Genomic DNA, 19,216 nt, shown 5'->3' on the forward strand with positions numbered 1-19,216 from the left:
CACATATCTTTGAAAATTAAGTATGCTGTTGGCCTTTCTTAAATCATCCTTTGTCGTCATATTATATGTGAAAGAGTCCGTCTTTTGATACAATCAGTTACCCGAGGTCTGTGGATCACATAGGTTTTCATTTAGAAATGGTGGGCCACTAAGAGCTTATGAACAATGGTATAATAAGGGGAAGTTACTTGAAGTTGTGTCCTTTTATAAGTATTTTGGTGCATACTTCACTCCAAAACTAAGTTGGTCAATGACAGAAGATATGCTGTGTAAACAAGCTTCAAAAGCACTCATTACTATATATAAATATGAAAAATACTTTGGACATTTCAAACCCTCGCAATCTTATTTTAAAAATTAGTTGATTCAATGGTTGCGCCTATTCTTTGTTATTCATCCGAAATATGGGGCTATGAACTTTCCATAAACACAGAAAGAGTGCAAATAAACTTTTGTAAGAGAATATGTGCAGTGCATACGAATACAGCAAAGTTCTTCGCACTTAGCGAATGTGGACGATTAGCGTTATTTGTCAATTCATGACAAGAAGTACTGGACGAGACTTCTACAGATGTCACCACAACGATACCCACGGCAATGTTACCTGATGTTGCGTAGACAGTCAGAAGCATGAAGAACCAACTGGACGTCCCATCTTAAACAGCTACTGTTTCAACATGGTTTCGGTTACGCGTGCATTGCAGACGAAATCGGTGTTGTGATGTCATTTATGGCTGCATTCACTCGAAGACTGAAAGACTAGGCTTTACAGAAACTTAATGCTGACATAAACTCATCGGCAAAAGCAATCTATTATTGCCAATTTAAATCATTACTTGACATTGAAAAATATCTAACACTTAATATGCCATATTTACATAGAAAGGCCCTTTCGAACTTTCGATGCTCGTGCCATAAACTGATGGTAGAAAAGGGGAACCATGCGAATATAGAACGACAGTATAGATTTTGTCCATTTTGCTTAAGTCGAAATGTGTACACTGTAGAAGATGAATTACATATGCTGTTAATTTGTCCACTTTATAACGACTTGAGAAATGAACATTTTATGCCCCAATGGCTAAACACATTTGTGAGTGTTACTCTATTTAATGCTATCATGTCGAGTGATCAGGCATAACATATACGTTGTTTGGCAAACCTTTTACTAAAAGCATTTTTTTTAAGAGATGCAACTATTCAAGTTTAAACAGTATTCAATTACGAACATAATTATATGTTACAAACATGTTTAAATATTGCCTATTTATTTATTTATGCACCAATATTATCGTTTCATAACAATTCTATGTGTTACTGTGCATTCATGTGCATGTCTATTTATTATTTAAATTTTGTCATCTATATAACAAATGTGATACTGTGTATTTTGGGCTGGAGGCCTTGTAGTACGTAATAAACTATTCGTATTCGTATTCATCGGGATTATGATAAGAAGCGAGGGGTTGTCAGCAACAAGGCTGCTCTTCAACCAGAGGATCTTGGCGGTATCGTTGTAGAAGCCGATGTTGTCAGAGCACTCCATCTTTACTGTTTGAATCACATTCAAGGGCTCTATTGAACCAGAGACGTTTATTCGGAACGCACTACTCACGCCACTTATGATGTAGACTGTCTTTGGTAGTAAGTACAACTGAAAGGAATGTCGTGATAACAAATGAAGTCTTTGAGAGATGTTGGCATTAAAAAAAACAATATGGTTTATATCGAAAAGAATTAAAATTAAAAGCTCATTCTGTTCACAATACTAAATGCAAAACAAAGTTCTGTTGTGGTATACCATACTTCATGATATTTCACAAACTGTAAACAATGTGATACTCGATGCGACACTAAAAGGGCTAAATTGGTTCCATTGTTTAGTCATTCTGCTTAAAAATTGCGTATTTAATTCCATAGAACTGCCATAATGAATTAAATGCCAATATAAGTTCTAGTGTTTAACACAATGGCAAATAGAATGAATGTTACTTGGACATTAAGCACTCTAGATATTTACCCAGGTGCAGTAACAAGTACAAGATCTGTGTACGGAAGAAAGCATCTATACTCCACCGAAATACTACATGTAACAGTCGACACCTGTCGAGATAAACCAACAGTTGTATTCATCCCGTAACTATCAGTCGTGTCAAAGTTGTCAACGCTGTTAAATCTGACACAACCGACGCAAGTAGAGGTCTCCGGTGTGTCTCCGCATTAGTGTGTTTAATATTCTGCATCATGGTGAGGTTTGAACATTTTTGGTTATTTGAAGCAGCCTTATATTTAACCCTCAAGGTCCAGTTTCAAACAATTCATTCACATTGTTCACCTAACACATAACCTGAAACGTCTCAGTCGTCCACCTAAATTTGTGTAATTGTTAGTTTTCCAGCACCCAGTACCCTCTGGAACTCAATCTGCAGGTCATTGTCTAAAAACAGTTAAATGACAAATAGTTTAATACATATTCATTCTAAATCTTAAACATGGCTATAATAAATAACACAAGTTTAAAACCATTTATAGAACAAAACATAGAAAACACTCTCAAATATGGTATAAGTAGTTTCATAAACCAATTTGAAGAGTGTTTCCTTTGATGTCCTTGGTAGGAAACGGTCACTTAATACACAGCCCTGGTGATTACAAGCATTGATATCGCGAAACATACGCAGGTTTCATTTCAATAACTCCGGTACCAGGTGCAATAACTATTGTATAAATCAACAATTATCGATAGACAAATGTGAATTAAACATTTAATTCATTTTGTATTATGTCGTTCGTTTTTGCAACAATGAACATCGGATTATATCCTGAAAGTTACAATTTTAACTTTTTACCTATTGCACAAACAAAAATGCACACAGTTCTGGAAAAAGAACAATCAAAGAAGTCATTTAGATACAATTTCAATACCAATTTATTCATTTATTCAAATAAAAAACTGCAGGGACAAGCCAAGTAGTCGAAAATTCAAAAATAAACCATGTTTATGGGCGCAAGGCAAGGGCCTTAGCGATTAGAACAAGATACACAAACATACACTCCATACTCTTCGTTTCAAGCCATGATTAAAAAACAAATTTTGTAAGTGTATCTGTGGAAAAGTAAATATTTCAATCGTAACAAAGCAATTCGAGAAATTCAACTTGTGTTGCTCACTCAGTGATATTTTTCAAATAATAGACTAGTTAAGAATGTTCCCGAAATACCAACAAAGATAACCTTTAACTCTGACATAATATTTATTCTTTAAACTTGGTTTAAACATATTTCATTTCAAATGAAAATGACTGTGACACATGGCAAGCATACTAATATAAACACAATCGTAAGTGTCAAAAGTACATGCATGGGGTTTTATAGTATCATTCTAATACAGCAACTCAAAAATAGATCAACGTGTTCGCGAAATTCGCAAGCGTGCGCATAATGTCACAATATGACAATGTGAAAAAAATTCAACCATCAAATACCATTCTTAACTTCAGTTTTGATATCACTGTATAGAATCGGAATTTAGAAATGTCAGTTCTCGCTGTCTAAAACAGCGTTTTTTGTCGTCAAAGATCAGAACTATAATCGCCTTTGCGTTTTAGGTGTTTAAAAGATATATCATCAAGGAACACCCGGAAACGGTTATGAAGTCATCGCCGAATTAAAACAATAAATCGTTATAAGCTGGCAATTGATAATTATTAAGGTTCTAACGAGACGGTAAGTAAGGCAGCAGTTATTATTTTCTAACGTGCGTTACATGAAATATTGAAAAACCTACATTGAGAAAAAACATCAGATCTAGAGTTTGTTAAATTATTGTGTAAATATCATATTTTTTTAGTGAAACATGGACAAATAGTAAGTAGAATATTAATTTTATCGCAGTCCTATATATTCATACAGATAACACCAGAACCGCACAGCCAAACACTCTAATGGCGGATTAATAATATATGTTAAAAAAAGTATACGAAAATGTGTTTAATTAATATTTGTTTTTATATCGTTTGTCTTGTATGGTTAAAGTTTGATTAGTATTTCTTTAAAACAGATCATGATAATTACATTGGTGTTGTGTATACAGCGCCAGTATTTTTCCATATTCATAACATGTATACTGTTGACAAATTGATGTAGATTGAACTCATTTTCGTTAATTTGGTAAAGCCTTTTTGACAGGCGATATGAAATATTAACTAGGTAGAAAATATGCTTTCATTGATAAAGATCTTGGTAAAAGTCTTGATGACGTAATACCTATTGGTACTTCAATGTACAGACTATCACGTGACTTAACATCCAATCGCGTCTCCGATTATCTTGTGTAAAGCTAAAAATATTTGTATTGTTAACTGTCGATGGGCAAATGTTGTTGATTATTTTATCTCTTTGGTCGATAGTTGTGATATAATACAACGTCTTAGCGTTAATGATTTTAAGGTTTACTCTAGCCATGCTCCCCTATCATCTTCATTGAAAATTGAAACTGGTGAGCTTTTTATTTAATGGTCTTTATTGTAAATTGGACTCGAAATTTATAGAAAACTTTGTAGCGGATATAAGTGCAACTTTACATGAATTAGAACATGATGTATATGATGACATTTCCAAACAATGAAATGTGGCCACTCAGAAAAAGGTCAATATTCTTTGAAGAACAAGCCAATTGTTTGGCATGTTTGGTACAATCTAATCGAAAGTAATGTTCTTCATAAAAAGCGCTATCTATTGAATATATCAGCATCGGATGGCAATAGAGTAGCAGCGTTGTTTGCAGGAAAGGATTACAAATATTTTTTGAGTTGTAGCCAGTCAGTTATGAAACAGCCTCCCTAAGTAATAAGGTGCTTAAAAAAACTACATGGAAATTAGACGGCTGATCTGCACCTGGACAGATCGCTCTTGTAAATGATTAATATGCGAGTAATATTTTATATATTTTATATATTATACATTATTTCACTGAACATTTTATCCTTTATCTTTACGGAAAAGGTGTGTTTTTTTCAGTGGTGTGGCCTAGACCGACTGGAAAAGATGTGGCATTTAAATACCAGAAAATATATCAACGGTCATTTTAAATATGAATATGAATATTATTTATTAAATTATAGTTTCAAATTTATATGTCGATCACATACAACTTCTTTTGTTTTTCGGCAAGTATTTGTTAACGTGTTACGATTTGGTATTTTCAATTAACATTCTTATATAGTGATGATATTGTCAGGACGATGGAATTCAGATAATTACCTGCAGGAAGGGATTGTCCCAATCATAAGAGCAACCATGTCTTTATAGACTACTGTTTCTGATGAAATCAGCAAAATGTAGTAGTTTTTAAATTACATGATCAATTTAGTAAGTTTTCTTAGCAATACTTTCCAAAAAGTAACAGAGGACATTCTTTGTCGCTTATTCAGTCCGCCTTCGCTTTATGACCGGAATTTGAATGCGTGATTAGTTTCGTCAAACTATTAATAAACTGCTATGGCCACAACATGTTTGGTTTCACAAAAATATATCAGTCGTAAGTCGCATATCATATTCTAGCATTAGATACTTAAGTTTCAATGATTTTTGTTTATGATTGTTTAAACACTATTTTTATATTTGCGAACAACTTCTATACTAAATACATGTTTAGAAATATGCTGTCGCATAACATGTACTTTTATCTTGGTATTTTATTTATACCTCTAGATAACTCATTTTTGAAAAAAACAAAACAACAACATATTTTTCACTACGGTTAACCTTTGGACGGGCAAAATTTTGATCGGTGAATACGTAAACTATCGTTCCTCCGCTGACTTGTGGAGAAATAGTTTCCGAAAAGTGTTTTGGGGTTCATTGTAGTTATTTCGAAAATTTCGTATTACAAAGTCATACAGTTTGAAAAGATATTTAATGCATGACATGACATCGATTTATGTTCGAACATTTCTTTTTGTCTATTGTTTTCATATATAATCAATCGTTTTTAAGCTCAAAGTATTATATAATTTTATATAATTTACTGGTTCAGAGGTGAAAAACTTTTTTTTTGATTTAATTAAGGAACTATAATTGATTTTTAAAGTGGTTCTTAAAGTTGCTATTTTCACTTCTTAGTTTGCAGTGAAAACACCAAAATTGATATTTTCACTGCTGTCATCACTGATAAAACTCCATATTACGCCTAAAGTATTAAAGAAAACCTTATTAATTTCGGAACAAATTAAACGAATGGTTGGTAGATAACAAATTCATTGATGATTTTTGCAAAAGTCACAAATATCAATATTGCCCTCATGATTTAAATAAAACATTTACTCATATTAGAATGAAATTAAGAGGGATAACCTAGTGGTCAAGAATTCAAATAAAAACCCTGTTTAAAGTAATAACATGTTAGAATCATTCGTAGAAGTAAAAAATGAAAATATACTTTGGTTCTTCAATGCAGAGCATAACTTTAAAGTTTTATTTAATTTTGTTACTTGATATATCGTATCGGTTAAGGGTCCTTGATCAAAAGATCAATCAGATATGGTAGAGTAAACAAAACGTACTTGAAGTTATCCTCTTCCACTTTGGTCAACATCTAGCTAGGAACTCCTGGCATTGGCTGTTATTCAAGTAGATACATGATCCATTAAATTTCGTGTCTAAGCGTTTTAACAAGATGGTATTTCTTGTTTTCTTACGTAGGGTAAATATTAGGATAATATAACCTACTTTGTGCAACTTTAAGGTAGTCGATGATGATAACCATGCATTAAATACAACCTTGTATCATTCATTGTATCACAAACCTTTCAAAATCATAGCGCATTCAAGCAACCTTTATTTGTTCACAAGAAATGGTGAAAAACGTTTCCGTTGTAAGATGTGTTTTCCTGCCGAATTTAGCAAGGCCTAATTCATGGCTGTTTGCGCAGTTGAAAGCTCACTCGCTTCTCACCTATGCGTCCCGGGGTCGATTCCCGGCCTGGGCGGATGTGAGTTCAGTTTGTGGTCACCAAGACCGGGCAAGTGTGTTTCCTCCGGATACTTGGGTTTCCTCCACAACACAACACTCTCACGTAACATCGTGCCAACGAGAGTGTTATATATAATGTTGTAATAACTTGTTTTACAATCGTTGTAAAATAAATAAGTTTAAACTTATTGATTTTTCGGCTTCAATAACAACAAAATTGTACGGGTAGTCGTCAGAAATGATATTGTCTCAGTTAAATATTATTTTCCAGATCATGATGTTATGAGAAAATATCCGTAGAACTACCAAATAGAAAGATTACAGCCTTACAGCCAGAAAACTGGTTGTTATTGCTTAACTGATTTTTAATTATTGATTATAAGGTAAGACAGATGTTAAATCCCTTTTAAAATGTTATTCCGAAAAAGTAACTATTGTTATTATGATTGTGTAAATGGTCATAAAGAAATTCGTTTCGATCACAGGCATAGAAAAGAGCCTGCGAAAAGAATTCCCTATGCATGGCCTGGCCAAGTATTGATAATTTAAAACAAATCCTGGTTAAGGGCCTTCCATAGTGCAAATGGGTTGGGGAAGATAAAAAAAATCAAAAGTTAATGTTTTATTTAGTTTTGAGGAACGATCAGTTTTGGGAGTAAAACATGTTTTTGGGGAAAAGAAGTTGAACACATTTTTAAAAAGAGGATTTTATTAGGTTTTGGATCAGAAAGCATTCACATTTTTTCAGAAATATCTGTCCACATTACTACTTTGTTTTTATGTCAAAATGCCCCGGACAACCTAATCAACAATGCGTTGAGAGTTCTTGGTGATATCTTTTCAAATAAGAAAGTTATTAAAAAATGAAGGAAAATAGTTATACTATTATACTATCAAAGTTATTACAGTTGATGTGTTTTTCCATGACGATAAACAGTTATTTGGCATATGTATGCGTTACTTTTTCACACCTTTATTAACTGATATCTTTTTCAGTTCGGTAGTTTACAAGACTTTATTCATCTAAACCACCTTTTTAACAAGTCTTATGTATACAATGAAAATCATTGTCTTTCGAATCTTTCAGCCAAGGAGATTTTGCTGCAAGTTTTACATCAACGTCACTTAAGAACCTCTTACAAAACATCTCAATAATAAGAAAGAAAAATTGTTCATTTTCAAACTAAGATTACATAAAGAATTTCGCATTATTTAAGAGAAAAAGTGATAGACTAGAAATTGAGGAGAACAAATACAAATACATAAGTAGTAAACAACTTATTACTCCGCGACATTAGTTTTTGTTTTCTGTAATACGACGAAAACTTTCTAGAAACAAAGACGTAATTATCCTAAGAAATTGGTGGGAGCGTTCGGTATCTAGTCATAATTGCCCACATTTGTCTTAAACATAAGATAGTCTAACGTCTGGTAGATGACATTGAAAGGAAACTGATGCAGCCTTTGTGTAGTCTTTATTCACGTGTGTTTTGATACATCGGACACTCTGAAACAGAAAAACGATGATTTTAAATTATTTTTTATCACTAATTATGTTGTGTATTATAAATGTACTGTATACATTTCTTTCTTTATATCCGACTTATCTTAACATGTATGGTTTTAGATAATAAGATGATGTTAAGACCTCCTGTAGCACGTCATTCGGTAGTACCTATCCGTTGAAACCGCCGAGACGTGATATTTGTTACCAGAAAAGCATCATATCGTAATATTACCTTAATTTAAGTTTTCTTCACGACATTGCACTATTTTTCATTTCGGAAACGATGTCATTTACAATCTAATTGATAATTAAACGGATTTCTTCATAAAAACATCAATCAACAAATTTCCTTTCTAAAAAGATACAAAATGTGTAGTTATTTTTTTCAAAAATTACTCAACAGCAGTGCGCACACGACATGCGCAACTATGCTCATATAGAAACGGTTAACGACAGAAGTGCAATATGGTGCAAGTTTTAGTGCGGCGAATAATGAAAAATATATTCCATAATTCGTAACCGGTTCACATCTTTACAAACAAGCACAATTGCCAACCGTTACCTAAATCTGAGTATGGTTTTGAGTCTCTCGTGCCTAACTCTTCGTATTGTAACGGTTCCGTTGTCTGAACGGTGAAACTCGATCCACCTGTTCGTCTACAATTGAAGTAAAAAAGGACGTTAATTTAGTCCAGTAATAAAAAGAAGTTAATTTAGTACAATAATAAAAGGAAGTTAATTCAGTCCAAATATAAAAGGAAGTTAATTTAGTCCAATAATAAAATGAAGTTAATTTAGCCCAATAATAAAAGGAAGTTAATTTAGTCCAATAATAAAAAGAAAGTTAATTTAGTTCAGTAATAAAATGGAGTTAATTTAGTCCAACAATAGAAGAAAGTTAATTTAGTCCAAATATAAAATGAAGTTAATTTAGTCCATCAATAAAAGGAAGTTAATTTAGTCAAACAATCAAAAGGAAGTTTATTAAGTCCAAACACAAATGAAAGTTAATTTAGTTCAACAATAAAAGGAAGTAAATTTAGTCCAACAATAAAAGGAAGTTAATTTAGTCCAATAATAGTACAATGGATCAAGCCCTGTAAGCGAAATAATAATGAAAGACGAAAGTACAAATAGATCTACATTAACATGCACACATTATAGTTATTTTCGCTTTTAGCCGTAGTTTTCAAGTTATGTCTTACTGTCCTTGACTAGCAGAGGTTTCTTCTGAAAGAATATTTACGAAACATTGAAAATGAAGACGATAATCTTCTAGGGTTCTGAAAGCCTCGTTATCACCAACAATGTATATTACCGAGTCAGTCTTTTCAAACTCACAACTACCAAAAGCCTTTGCTTCCCCGATTATGTGATTACCGGAGGAAAAAGGGATAAGTTTGCTACTGTTCTTAAGGCTATTTTTCATCCAAAGAATTTTCACTGATGTGTTAAAAGACCCAATGTTGGCCGAGCATTGTAGCCGTAATTTCTGACCCACATGAACAATTGTAGTAGACTCAGGACTTATCTCTTCGCCATTGCTGCTTTCATCGAAAATTCGTTTCTTGATTGCCGAAGGTGCTACTGATAAAAGAAATACATTGATCTCAAGTCAGATACTACTTTGTATTCCAAAGCAAAATATATTTATTATAACTCATATTTAAAAAAACCCGTGTACTTCCTAGACACATAATGACTTAACACCCAAATATTGATTGCAATATGAACTAAGGCGTTACTTCTATGTGTTTGAAGTATTTTTGCAGGAAACATTACGGTAAAATTTTATTAAACACGTCAAGTGAATAAACATGAGTGAAAAAAAAAGTTATTTCTACGTTAATTGACTTTAGGTAGTACACTAGTATAATCTTGGATAGGAATTATATCATTTTATATATAAGGCCCCCATCTTTCTCCCTCGGATAAATATGTAGATCGACTGAAAAATAGAGTACTTGCAGTTGACCTTTTTATGATAATATTTATGCGAAAAGCTACAGAAACAAGTTCAGTAGCACAATGTTTAAATATAAACCCGGTTAAAAGGCACTGGGTATACGCCAAAGACATAGAACATAAAATCACAAACAAGAAACATGGAAGAACAGCAAAAATCTCCACAAACAGCATAGTGCAAACATACTATATATAAAAATCTAGGTATATTTATTAAATATTGTTAGGTACTGCCTTGGAACGGTCAGTAAAATGCAAATTTACTGGGGGTTTAAACTAGTTTGTGTGCACAACCTTACTTTTATCCCAACAATCCCGAATAAAGTAAATACGTAAATGGTAAAACTTATCAAAATATACACTAACTTGGGGAATGTAACAAATTTTATGAGCTGAGTTCTTAGCTATCACTAAATCAAGTACGAGAAACTTGTATATTATCAAGAGTCCTTCCGTCTCCCTGACTCTAGTGCTAGACTCTTACTGGTTTTGCACTGGATTTTGTTCGACTACACACTTACAAAAAACGGAAGTCCGAGATATAATCAAGAGGTCCAACACTAATTTACTGTGTCACCTGTTTGCAGCAACACAGTCAAACCAATTTCAATACTAAGTTCAATGTAACATTTGCATTACCTTTAAGTAAAATGAGAACATTATCGGGTTATTATACACTTCAACAATAAATAACTAGATGCATTTGAATATCAGAATGAGCATTACTCTGAAAATACGAAGATGATTGACAAAATGATTTTTTTTTGTAAAATTAAAAGGGACTTCACTTTGGAATAAATGATGTAATTTACGCCACAAAATAGCTTTGACGACACATCATGCACATCGACACTGTCACCGCGTTCAATCACATTTAAATAATAAATTCGTAAATCATTGCCTGTACAATACATTATCTTACTTGTTTTAAGTAAAAGGGGCATAACTCTGAGACTATTTATCCCACAATCAAATTTTAACGAGACATGTTACTCATAAACACAAAGAAGCTTTTACTTTGTTTAGAGTCCAAGTGAGCTTATGTTTGGTACTCTGGAGGCAAGTAACAATCTCATATTTGATTTAAGATTTCTTTTGAAAGGCTACAACCACCAAGTGATTATCCGACAACGATAACATTATTCGCATGTATACTACTAAAACCGCTACAAATGAAACAACAAGAGTCATGTAACCATGATCAATCATTGTGCTCTATTGATGGTATCACGTCGATACTTTATATGTTTCGCGAAAATTAAACCAATAAAAGGACCCATTTAATACAGATCAGGTGGTTTTGTGAAAATTTGTTCCAATGTCAAGCAGTTTCAACCGCTAGGGTAGAAAAAAGTAATAAAAAATCAATGATTTGTATGCTTTGAATGTTCACTCAAAAGAACTTTCAGCATCACTCTTTGAAAAAGATTTCCAAATCAGTAAAGATTGTCACCAGATACGATATTTGTTCATCCCATTGTTATGAAAAATACCAAATAATGAACCTAACATAAGGATTTATCTGTCTATTAAATGCATAAAACTCATTGAAATGAATTTAATTTTATCATATGGCAATAAAATTCTAAGGCAAATTGCGGGAGTGATAGTCTCGGACGGTTGAGTCATGTATTCCATACAGCCACCTTAATTGCATTTTTACATACCGTAATGGTTTAAAATAACAACTTGTTTCAGGATTATTTATAATCTGGTCTTATTACAAACGCTGACAATGGCAATTAAAATAACATGACTGGGGGCCACACTCTCCCTTGTAGGTTGTCGGAGTTTTTTTGGCAAAGTATGCAATTATGTACAGATTAAATATTTTTCGTATATTTCAATTTAATGGCAGCGTTGGATATACTAGTGTGCTAAGCTTCGTTGTGTATCGTGGGCAATTTTGCTAAGGAAAATCTCGTTATCATGAATAATTAATGAGGCAGTTTCATTTGTTCCGCAATGAACCAAATGCGAAAGATATGCACCGATACTAAAAATTGCGGCGATAGCTGGAATTGAAATCCGACCGCAAGGTCACTACAAACTTTAAAACAACTTCGTAAACCACTCCCCTGTGGAGTCAACTAAAAATACAGGGTTTTTGAAGTGAATCTATTTTGTACACCGCTGATGTATGCATGGTGAACTGATTTTGATGGCACGATAATTTTGACAGGCAATATCTACAATCGTTATTTTATTGTGTTCACTTATCTAATCATTCAGTCTTTTGAACAATAAAACAGAGGTATTAGACAATAATGAGCCTTAATTGAGGATTGTTCAGAATAAGATTCCTGTCTGAATATATAAGACTTTAGATATAAAAGGAATTCTTGAAAAATACATGCAGAATGGCGTCCTCGGGACTTCATCCGGCGTTGAACATTGATTTTTATTTAAATCATCGAAGAGAAACGTGATATTTAATTTCCTGAAATATATTGTTAAAACCCTGAGTACCATGAGTGTGTTGTGATTCTGTCAGGATATCATCCCTAAATTCATTGTTCTTATGAACAAAATCAAATGAGCTGATATACATAATTTGTTTTAAATTCTTCCGGAAACAACATTTGTGCAATGCATTACTTTGTCAGTTTCTAATTTTCGGTTCATCACCAGCGCATGTTAAACAGTTAGGATATTTTGGTATTTGTTACCTGTAAAAGGCTGTTAATGAAAATAATCTTACACTTGCCATTATATAGTACATAATTATATTAAATTCGTCCAGGACATGTTCAAAAAATCGCTAAAGGATCGCTTACTATTACATTTCTTGAATTCATTGAATGGACTTTTGTATTCAATGACGACTCTTGACAACGCATATGAATCTTCGATTGAGGATTTGGTGCATGATTTGCTAGATCGAAACAGCAGTTTTATTATGATGTACATTTTGAATGAACATTTCCTGATTGCCAACGATCGTTATTCCATTATTTTCGAACCGATTGAACCCACAACCGCACCAAGCACACATACCATACGCATACACATGCAAATATAAAAGATAATAAGACACATTCCATGAAATTAAACTAGGAAAACCACCTGAAATTATTGATATTTTTATAGAACATTTGAAGTGAATAAAGTGCCCGAAATTCGAATAAAGCAGTAAACATGTCGCCCTAGGAGCGGTCTGGTGGATATACCGGTGGCCTGGCAAAGTTTTGATACCCAGGTACAAGATGTTAATTGTCATTGCATTTTTTATGCATATTTTCATGGACTTGTTTTTTTCTCATGCTAATTTGAAGGTCGAAATATACCCCGAATTCTTATATGCAGTCCTTACCTTGTACTTTAAGTTTCTTGTGTACCATTCGATGAATTGTTCTCAATGTATAGTCAGTGTAATGAAAATCGCATACAAACGTCATCGCTTCCGTGCAGGTAAATACGGACACAGGCCGGGAAACACCAAGTGTTGAGAACCGACTACTTGTCACATTGTTAAAATTACCAACAGCTGTCCAGTCAGAAACGTCGGAGTCCAGAGCAGGTTTTCGGTATGATTTTGTTATTGATGGATTAGTATTCTGCATTCTAACTTGGAAAGGAACATCAGCCTGCCACAAGACTAACGATTTCAGTGTAGCCATGTTGTTTAACTTACACATAATCTGAAATGTATCATTACTTAAATAGTCAACAAGAAGCTCAGTGACCATTTGTTGTTTGTCAGGTTGATTGGAAGATATCCTTTGAAATTCCATTCGTGCAATGTTGTCTGAAAACAGAAAAAAAGATTATTTAATTCTGAGGATCGTGACGTGATAGAAAAGTCACAATGTATTGAATAATGAGGAGACAAACATGATGATGTGAATGACGCCGCGATCATAACATAACGTTAAATACAATCATAAGAGCAGACAGAAACACCAAAACTGATGTTATAGAGTTATTGTAAGTCCTAGGAATCTAGCTCAATGTTATATTAAAACATAACTGAACAATAATTATTGTGATTCATTTTGTTTGAATCACCACAAAAGAAGAAACACAAAAACTGCGCATTGGAATTATTATGAGTATTAAGTTTAAATCCTAGGAGCATAGCAAAACAACAAAACTTCGGTACCAAAAGTATGGTGATTCTAAAATTTAAATTCCAAGAGCATCGCGAAACACCAAAGCTTCTGTATTATGATTATTATATTTCTATTTATTTAAGCCTCAAAGTATAAAGAAACACCAAAACTGCTGCATCAGACTTAATATGTATGATTCATTCGACATAGTGTATAGAAAAACTAGAACTCCTAAAAACCATGTATATTTTATTATTCAATCCTCAAAGTATATAAAAAATACACTACTGTATTAGAATTGTATTACATGCTTTCCAGTGGTTTAAATACATTTATTAGTGAAAGAAATTTTATAATTCGCGAAGTTACTAGAAACATCTAATCTTATGTACTAGAATTATTGAAATTCTTACAATTAAATCCGCAGATCGGAGTATGTAGAAACATAGTAACTGCTATATTAAAATATTAAAAAAAACACGTTTCAATTGTTGTTTTCATTCTTATGAGTCAATACTTATATTATAAAGCAACACCACGAATCAATCCTCGAGTATAGCGAAACACCCAAACTGCTGTACAATAAGTAATTCTACTCTTATGATTCAAGCCCCATATTTAATAGAAACACATCAGTTACCTACCCTGAGCATAAACAACCACAACTAGAATGAAACATAACTTTAGTGGACATAATAAGTAATCCATGTTTTAAAGTAAAAATGCGTGCTATCTTTTATGATCACTGTTTGAAGCTTACTTAAAACCGCTTTGTTTTTTATAATCAATCGTAAAAAGATGCACATTTACATGGACATGTGTAACACTAATTTAAAAAAGTGCGATCTGATTAATTAAAACTACATACGTTTGTCGACTTAGGTCATGCGGTTTGAATCATACAATTGACTTTTAATTGACAACAGGAAAGTGCACTTTTTTAAGACGACACCAATACAATGAAACAATACGAATCGCTTTCAAGAGAGAGAGAGAGAGAGAGAGAGCAATAGCAACAATTAACGGGAAAATTAATTCATTATTTGCTTTCCGGTGATTTATAGAGATTAATCAGTGAAAGAGGATACTTTTTATTACAGTGTAAGATCGTATTTTATTATTATTATACAAAGTCAGGAGTGGAATAACAAATGATCTTACACTGTAATCAACATGTTTTCCTGTTGTTGTTTTATAATCACGTTCTCATAAATACTCGTATTTTTAAATACCCTTTATTGGACTACTTAGTTTTATTTGTCGATTACGTATACTGCCGTCCTTACGCCAGCTTCTGGAGAAAATGATCTCCACTTAAGTTTATCAGCATATAATATATTTAATTGTTTTGTTTGAACGATTTTATGTTCGAGCATTTATTTTCTTCCAAGGTTTATTTGAAAATCCAATAGCAAATATTAGACGCTTCAGTTTCAAGAAAACGTTTGAAAAACGTAGCATTACCATTTCCTATATAATTGTTTAGTTGTGTTTATTTTCATGTTTATTTTTCAAACATATTCAATATGTTTTTAATATCAAATTTGACATAATTTACTAGTTCATAAGTTTGTTACTCAGTTTTTTTTTATGAATGGAAAGTAAATACAATTTATTTTATAAGTAGTTATTAAATTTGATATTTTAACTCATAACTTTGCAGCGAAAATATCAAATTAATATTTCCACTGCTGATATTTCACTGATAAAATACCATTTTACTTTAAAGCATGAAAGAAAATACAATATAGTGTTTGGGATTTTTTTTTACTCTTTTGATTTTTTTATCCCGCTCTCACTTCCAAATCAAACGTCAGCGTGCACCAAGCTTGTGGGACGTTTTTCTGAAACACTTCAATTTACTGCCATTTTGTATCCGTTTTAGGCATAAAATAAACAGACAAAATGTTTGTTTTAGTGTAAGATTGCTAATGTTGCTCACTGAAACAAAATTCGACCATACCCTTTAAGCATACAATCTATACCTTTAATAGAAAATAGCTAGATAAATATATTGTTTTTAAAGCAACGCTCTCTTATAAAGTGTGAAAATGTAATTGAAATATCCAATGAAAATTGTCATTCATAAGTTATTTTGTATTTTAAGCTTTCATTTCCATGCCATTTATTTTACTTCTATCTAAAGCAAACCTTTCCTCTAGCTGGTTACACATCTTTCTCATTTTTCATTATTCTTGTATCAAGTAATATCTGGTTTGACAAATAAGCTAATTTTAATCATAGAGGTATAACATCGCTAGAATTAATGATAGATTAAATTGTTGGGCTGAAAAATACCATGTGTATATTGAGGCTTAGATGGGCTTTAGGCAGACTATGGGCATGGTTTTTAATATTTTTGTACGTTATGGTCTCACAAATAATTTATTAGATAATAATAAGAGGTTGTATTCAGTGTTTGTTGATTTTACAAAGGCGTTTGACTTTCCGGTGAGAGATATAAGCTGGTATAAAATATTAAAATTAGGACTTGTGGAAACATGTTGAATGTTAACAAAGATATGTATTCCAATGTTAACTAAAAATAAAGCTTAATGAAAGACTTATTAAGGAAGATTTTTCATGTAACTTAGGTGTACGACAAGGAGAAAGGTTATCTCCATATTTATTTTCCATGTAATTAAACGATGAAGAAGATAGATTATAACAAGTTGAATGGTTAATATAATAATTATCGCTGAATCTGAGGATGAATCAAATAGATGTTTATTATTACTTGAACAGTATTGTTATAGATGGAAACAAAGTGCAAACTCGACCAAGACTAAAATAATGTTGTTGTTTTTTAAAAAACAACAGGTAGAAGGTTAGAGTCAAACCTAAGCATCTCATATAAGGGAGACAAGATAGAAATAGTTAAACATTTTTAGGCATTGTTTTAAAACTGGAGGGTTTTTTATGCAAAAACGTATGAAACAATAGCAGGGCAGGCATCCAACGTAGTTTTTAAATTAAATTCATATCTAATTACATTTCCATTTCCACGGAGCCTATACAAAATAAACTAGATCTTTTTGATAAATACATTTTACCAATTTTAAGTTATAGGTCTCAAATTTGGGTCTAAAAAACTATTTTGCTCTAGAAAGAGATCATTAAAATTTTATATTTGTAGTATTTTAGAAACAAGGCACATTATAACTCATGGCCAAAGTCTGTATGTTCTCTTTAACATTCTCTTGGTTTGTATTATGCTTGATTAAATCAAAGTGTTGGTGATCAACAAAATGAATGTACCTTTTAAAGGTCAAGATAACATGATACATTTATACAAAACTGGATGTCAAAGCTAAATAACTCATCACGATCAAGAACTTAAACAATGTTTTGTAAAGTTGAGCTGCAACCTTTTTTGATCAATATTGATTTATGTAAATTCAGAAAAGACCTATGTTGACTAAGAGTATCATCTCATGGATTATAAGTTGAAGCAGGAAGATTGCATAAACCTGAACAAAGAAATGTTCAAGATGGAAAGTGTACTATAATACAATGTACTAGAAAATGAATCTCATTTTATTTTAGAATGTCCTTTCTAAAATGATTTAATAAACACTTATAGTAATAACTATCATTGGAAAATACCATACTCACTAACTTTTGTGGAATTTATGCATTTATGCATAATAGTAATAGAACACATTTCTTTATTTGAAAGCATAATGAATAAACAAGGCTAAATTTATATTTAATTAAACATTATTTAAATTGTTTAATTTAATATGAATTTAGCCATATAAAGAAATGTGTTCTATTACTGTTATGAATAGACTAAAAGACAAACCAAAGACAAAAGAAACTTTTAAACACACGGTTCTCTCCATATCGCTATAGTATTATGGATAAATACATATATAAAACTATATTTACCAATAGTTTGATTTTGCAGTCTGTCCAATGATTTTTCTCTTATTTCTTGTCCACGTGTGAATGTATATTTTTTATATCTGTATACTCATGGACATAATGTCTATGTACTGTAAATAAAATGTCTATAACAGGTTTTATAAACCGATTAATAAATGTGTTTGCAACCATTGTAATTATTTATTCAACATACAAAATAGTTTTTGGTAGTCTTTTTTGTCTCCTTGCATTTGTATATGCTGACGTCTTTCATGATAAACACATGAAGAAGTTGTGCGGTTGTTGTGAATGTGAAACTTTTTTCGCATCTTCGAATGTTAAGCTAGCTCGTTAGCGAGGCGGATGTGGTGTAAGCCGCTGAGGGCAATGGTTCAATCCCTAGTTGAGACTCTGGCTTCGAAGCGACATTGTCATTTTGTAGTCAAGCGTTCAAGCAGTTGACAGACAAGGACCTTACGCCAACGTCTAGTTGGTCACGTTTTCACTGTATGAGACCGCAATCAATACATTCATACGTATGACATCTGTTATACCATGCTTTAATAATGGTTAAGATATTCAGAAAAGAACCAGAGCAACACATATTGTACTATAATAACAATATTCTAGGTCGTTAGAGTATTGATATCTTTTCTGAATATCCACGTTTGCTTTAACCAAACATCAATTGATCAGACGACACTTTTAACCATATCTATAAGTTACTACGTCTATTATCTAGTTAATAACCGCTTGCATAATTTCTACATAGCCGCAAATAATGAAAGGCCCCATGCATATTTTCTTCCACCTGGGCCACTGGGGTGGCAAACCTACTAGAGTTGTCTTAAT

The 19,216-nt window shown here is 32.3% G+C and overlaps 1 protein-coding gene across 2 annotated transcripts; it reads right to left on the reverse strand.

Moving 5' to 3' along the window:
* Window positions 1-7,706: 7,706 nt before the first annotated feature.
* Window positions 7,707-15,312, reverse strand: LOC128233393 (uncharacterized). Of its 2 annotated transcripts, XM_052947051.1 has the most exons (4): window positions 15,142-15,312; window positions 13,759-14,193; window positions 9,043-9,137; window positions 7,707-8,480 (listed from the first exon to the last, which is right to left on the reverse strand). In XM_052947051.1, the coding sequence occupies exons 1-3, from the start codon at window positions 15,203-15,205 to the stop codon at window positions 9,076-9,078; spliced, it is 561 nt and encodes a 186-aa protein (XP_052803011.1). In that variant the 5' UTR covers window positions 15,206-15,312; the 3' UTR covers window positions 7,707-8,480; window positions 9,043-9,075. The 2 variants fall into 2 exon arrangements, with proteins under 2 accessions (XP_052803011.1, XP_052803012.1); XM_052947052.1 differs by lacking the exon at window positions 9,043-9,137.
* Window positions 15,313-19,216: the final 3,904 nt, after the last annotated feature.

Source organism: Mya arenaria, chromosome 5, assembly GCF_026914265.1.
Source record: "Mya arenaria isolate MELC-2E11 chromosome 5, ASM2691426v1".
Lineage (NCBI taxonomy): Eukaryota > Metazoa > Mollusca > Bivalvia > Myida > Myidae > Mya > Mya arenaria.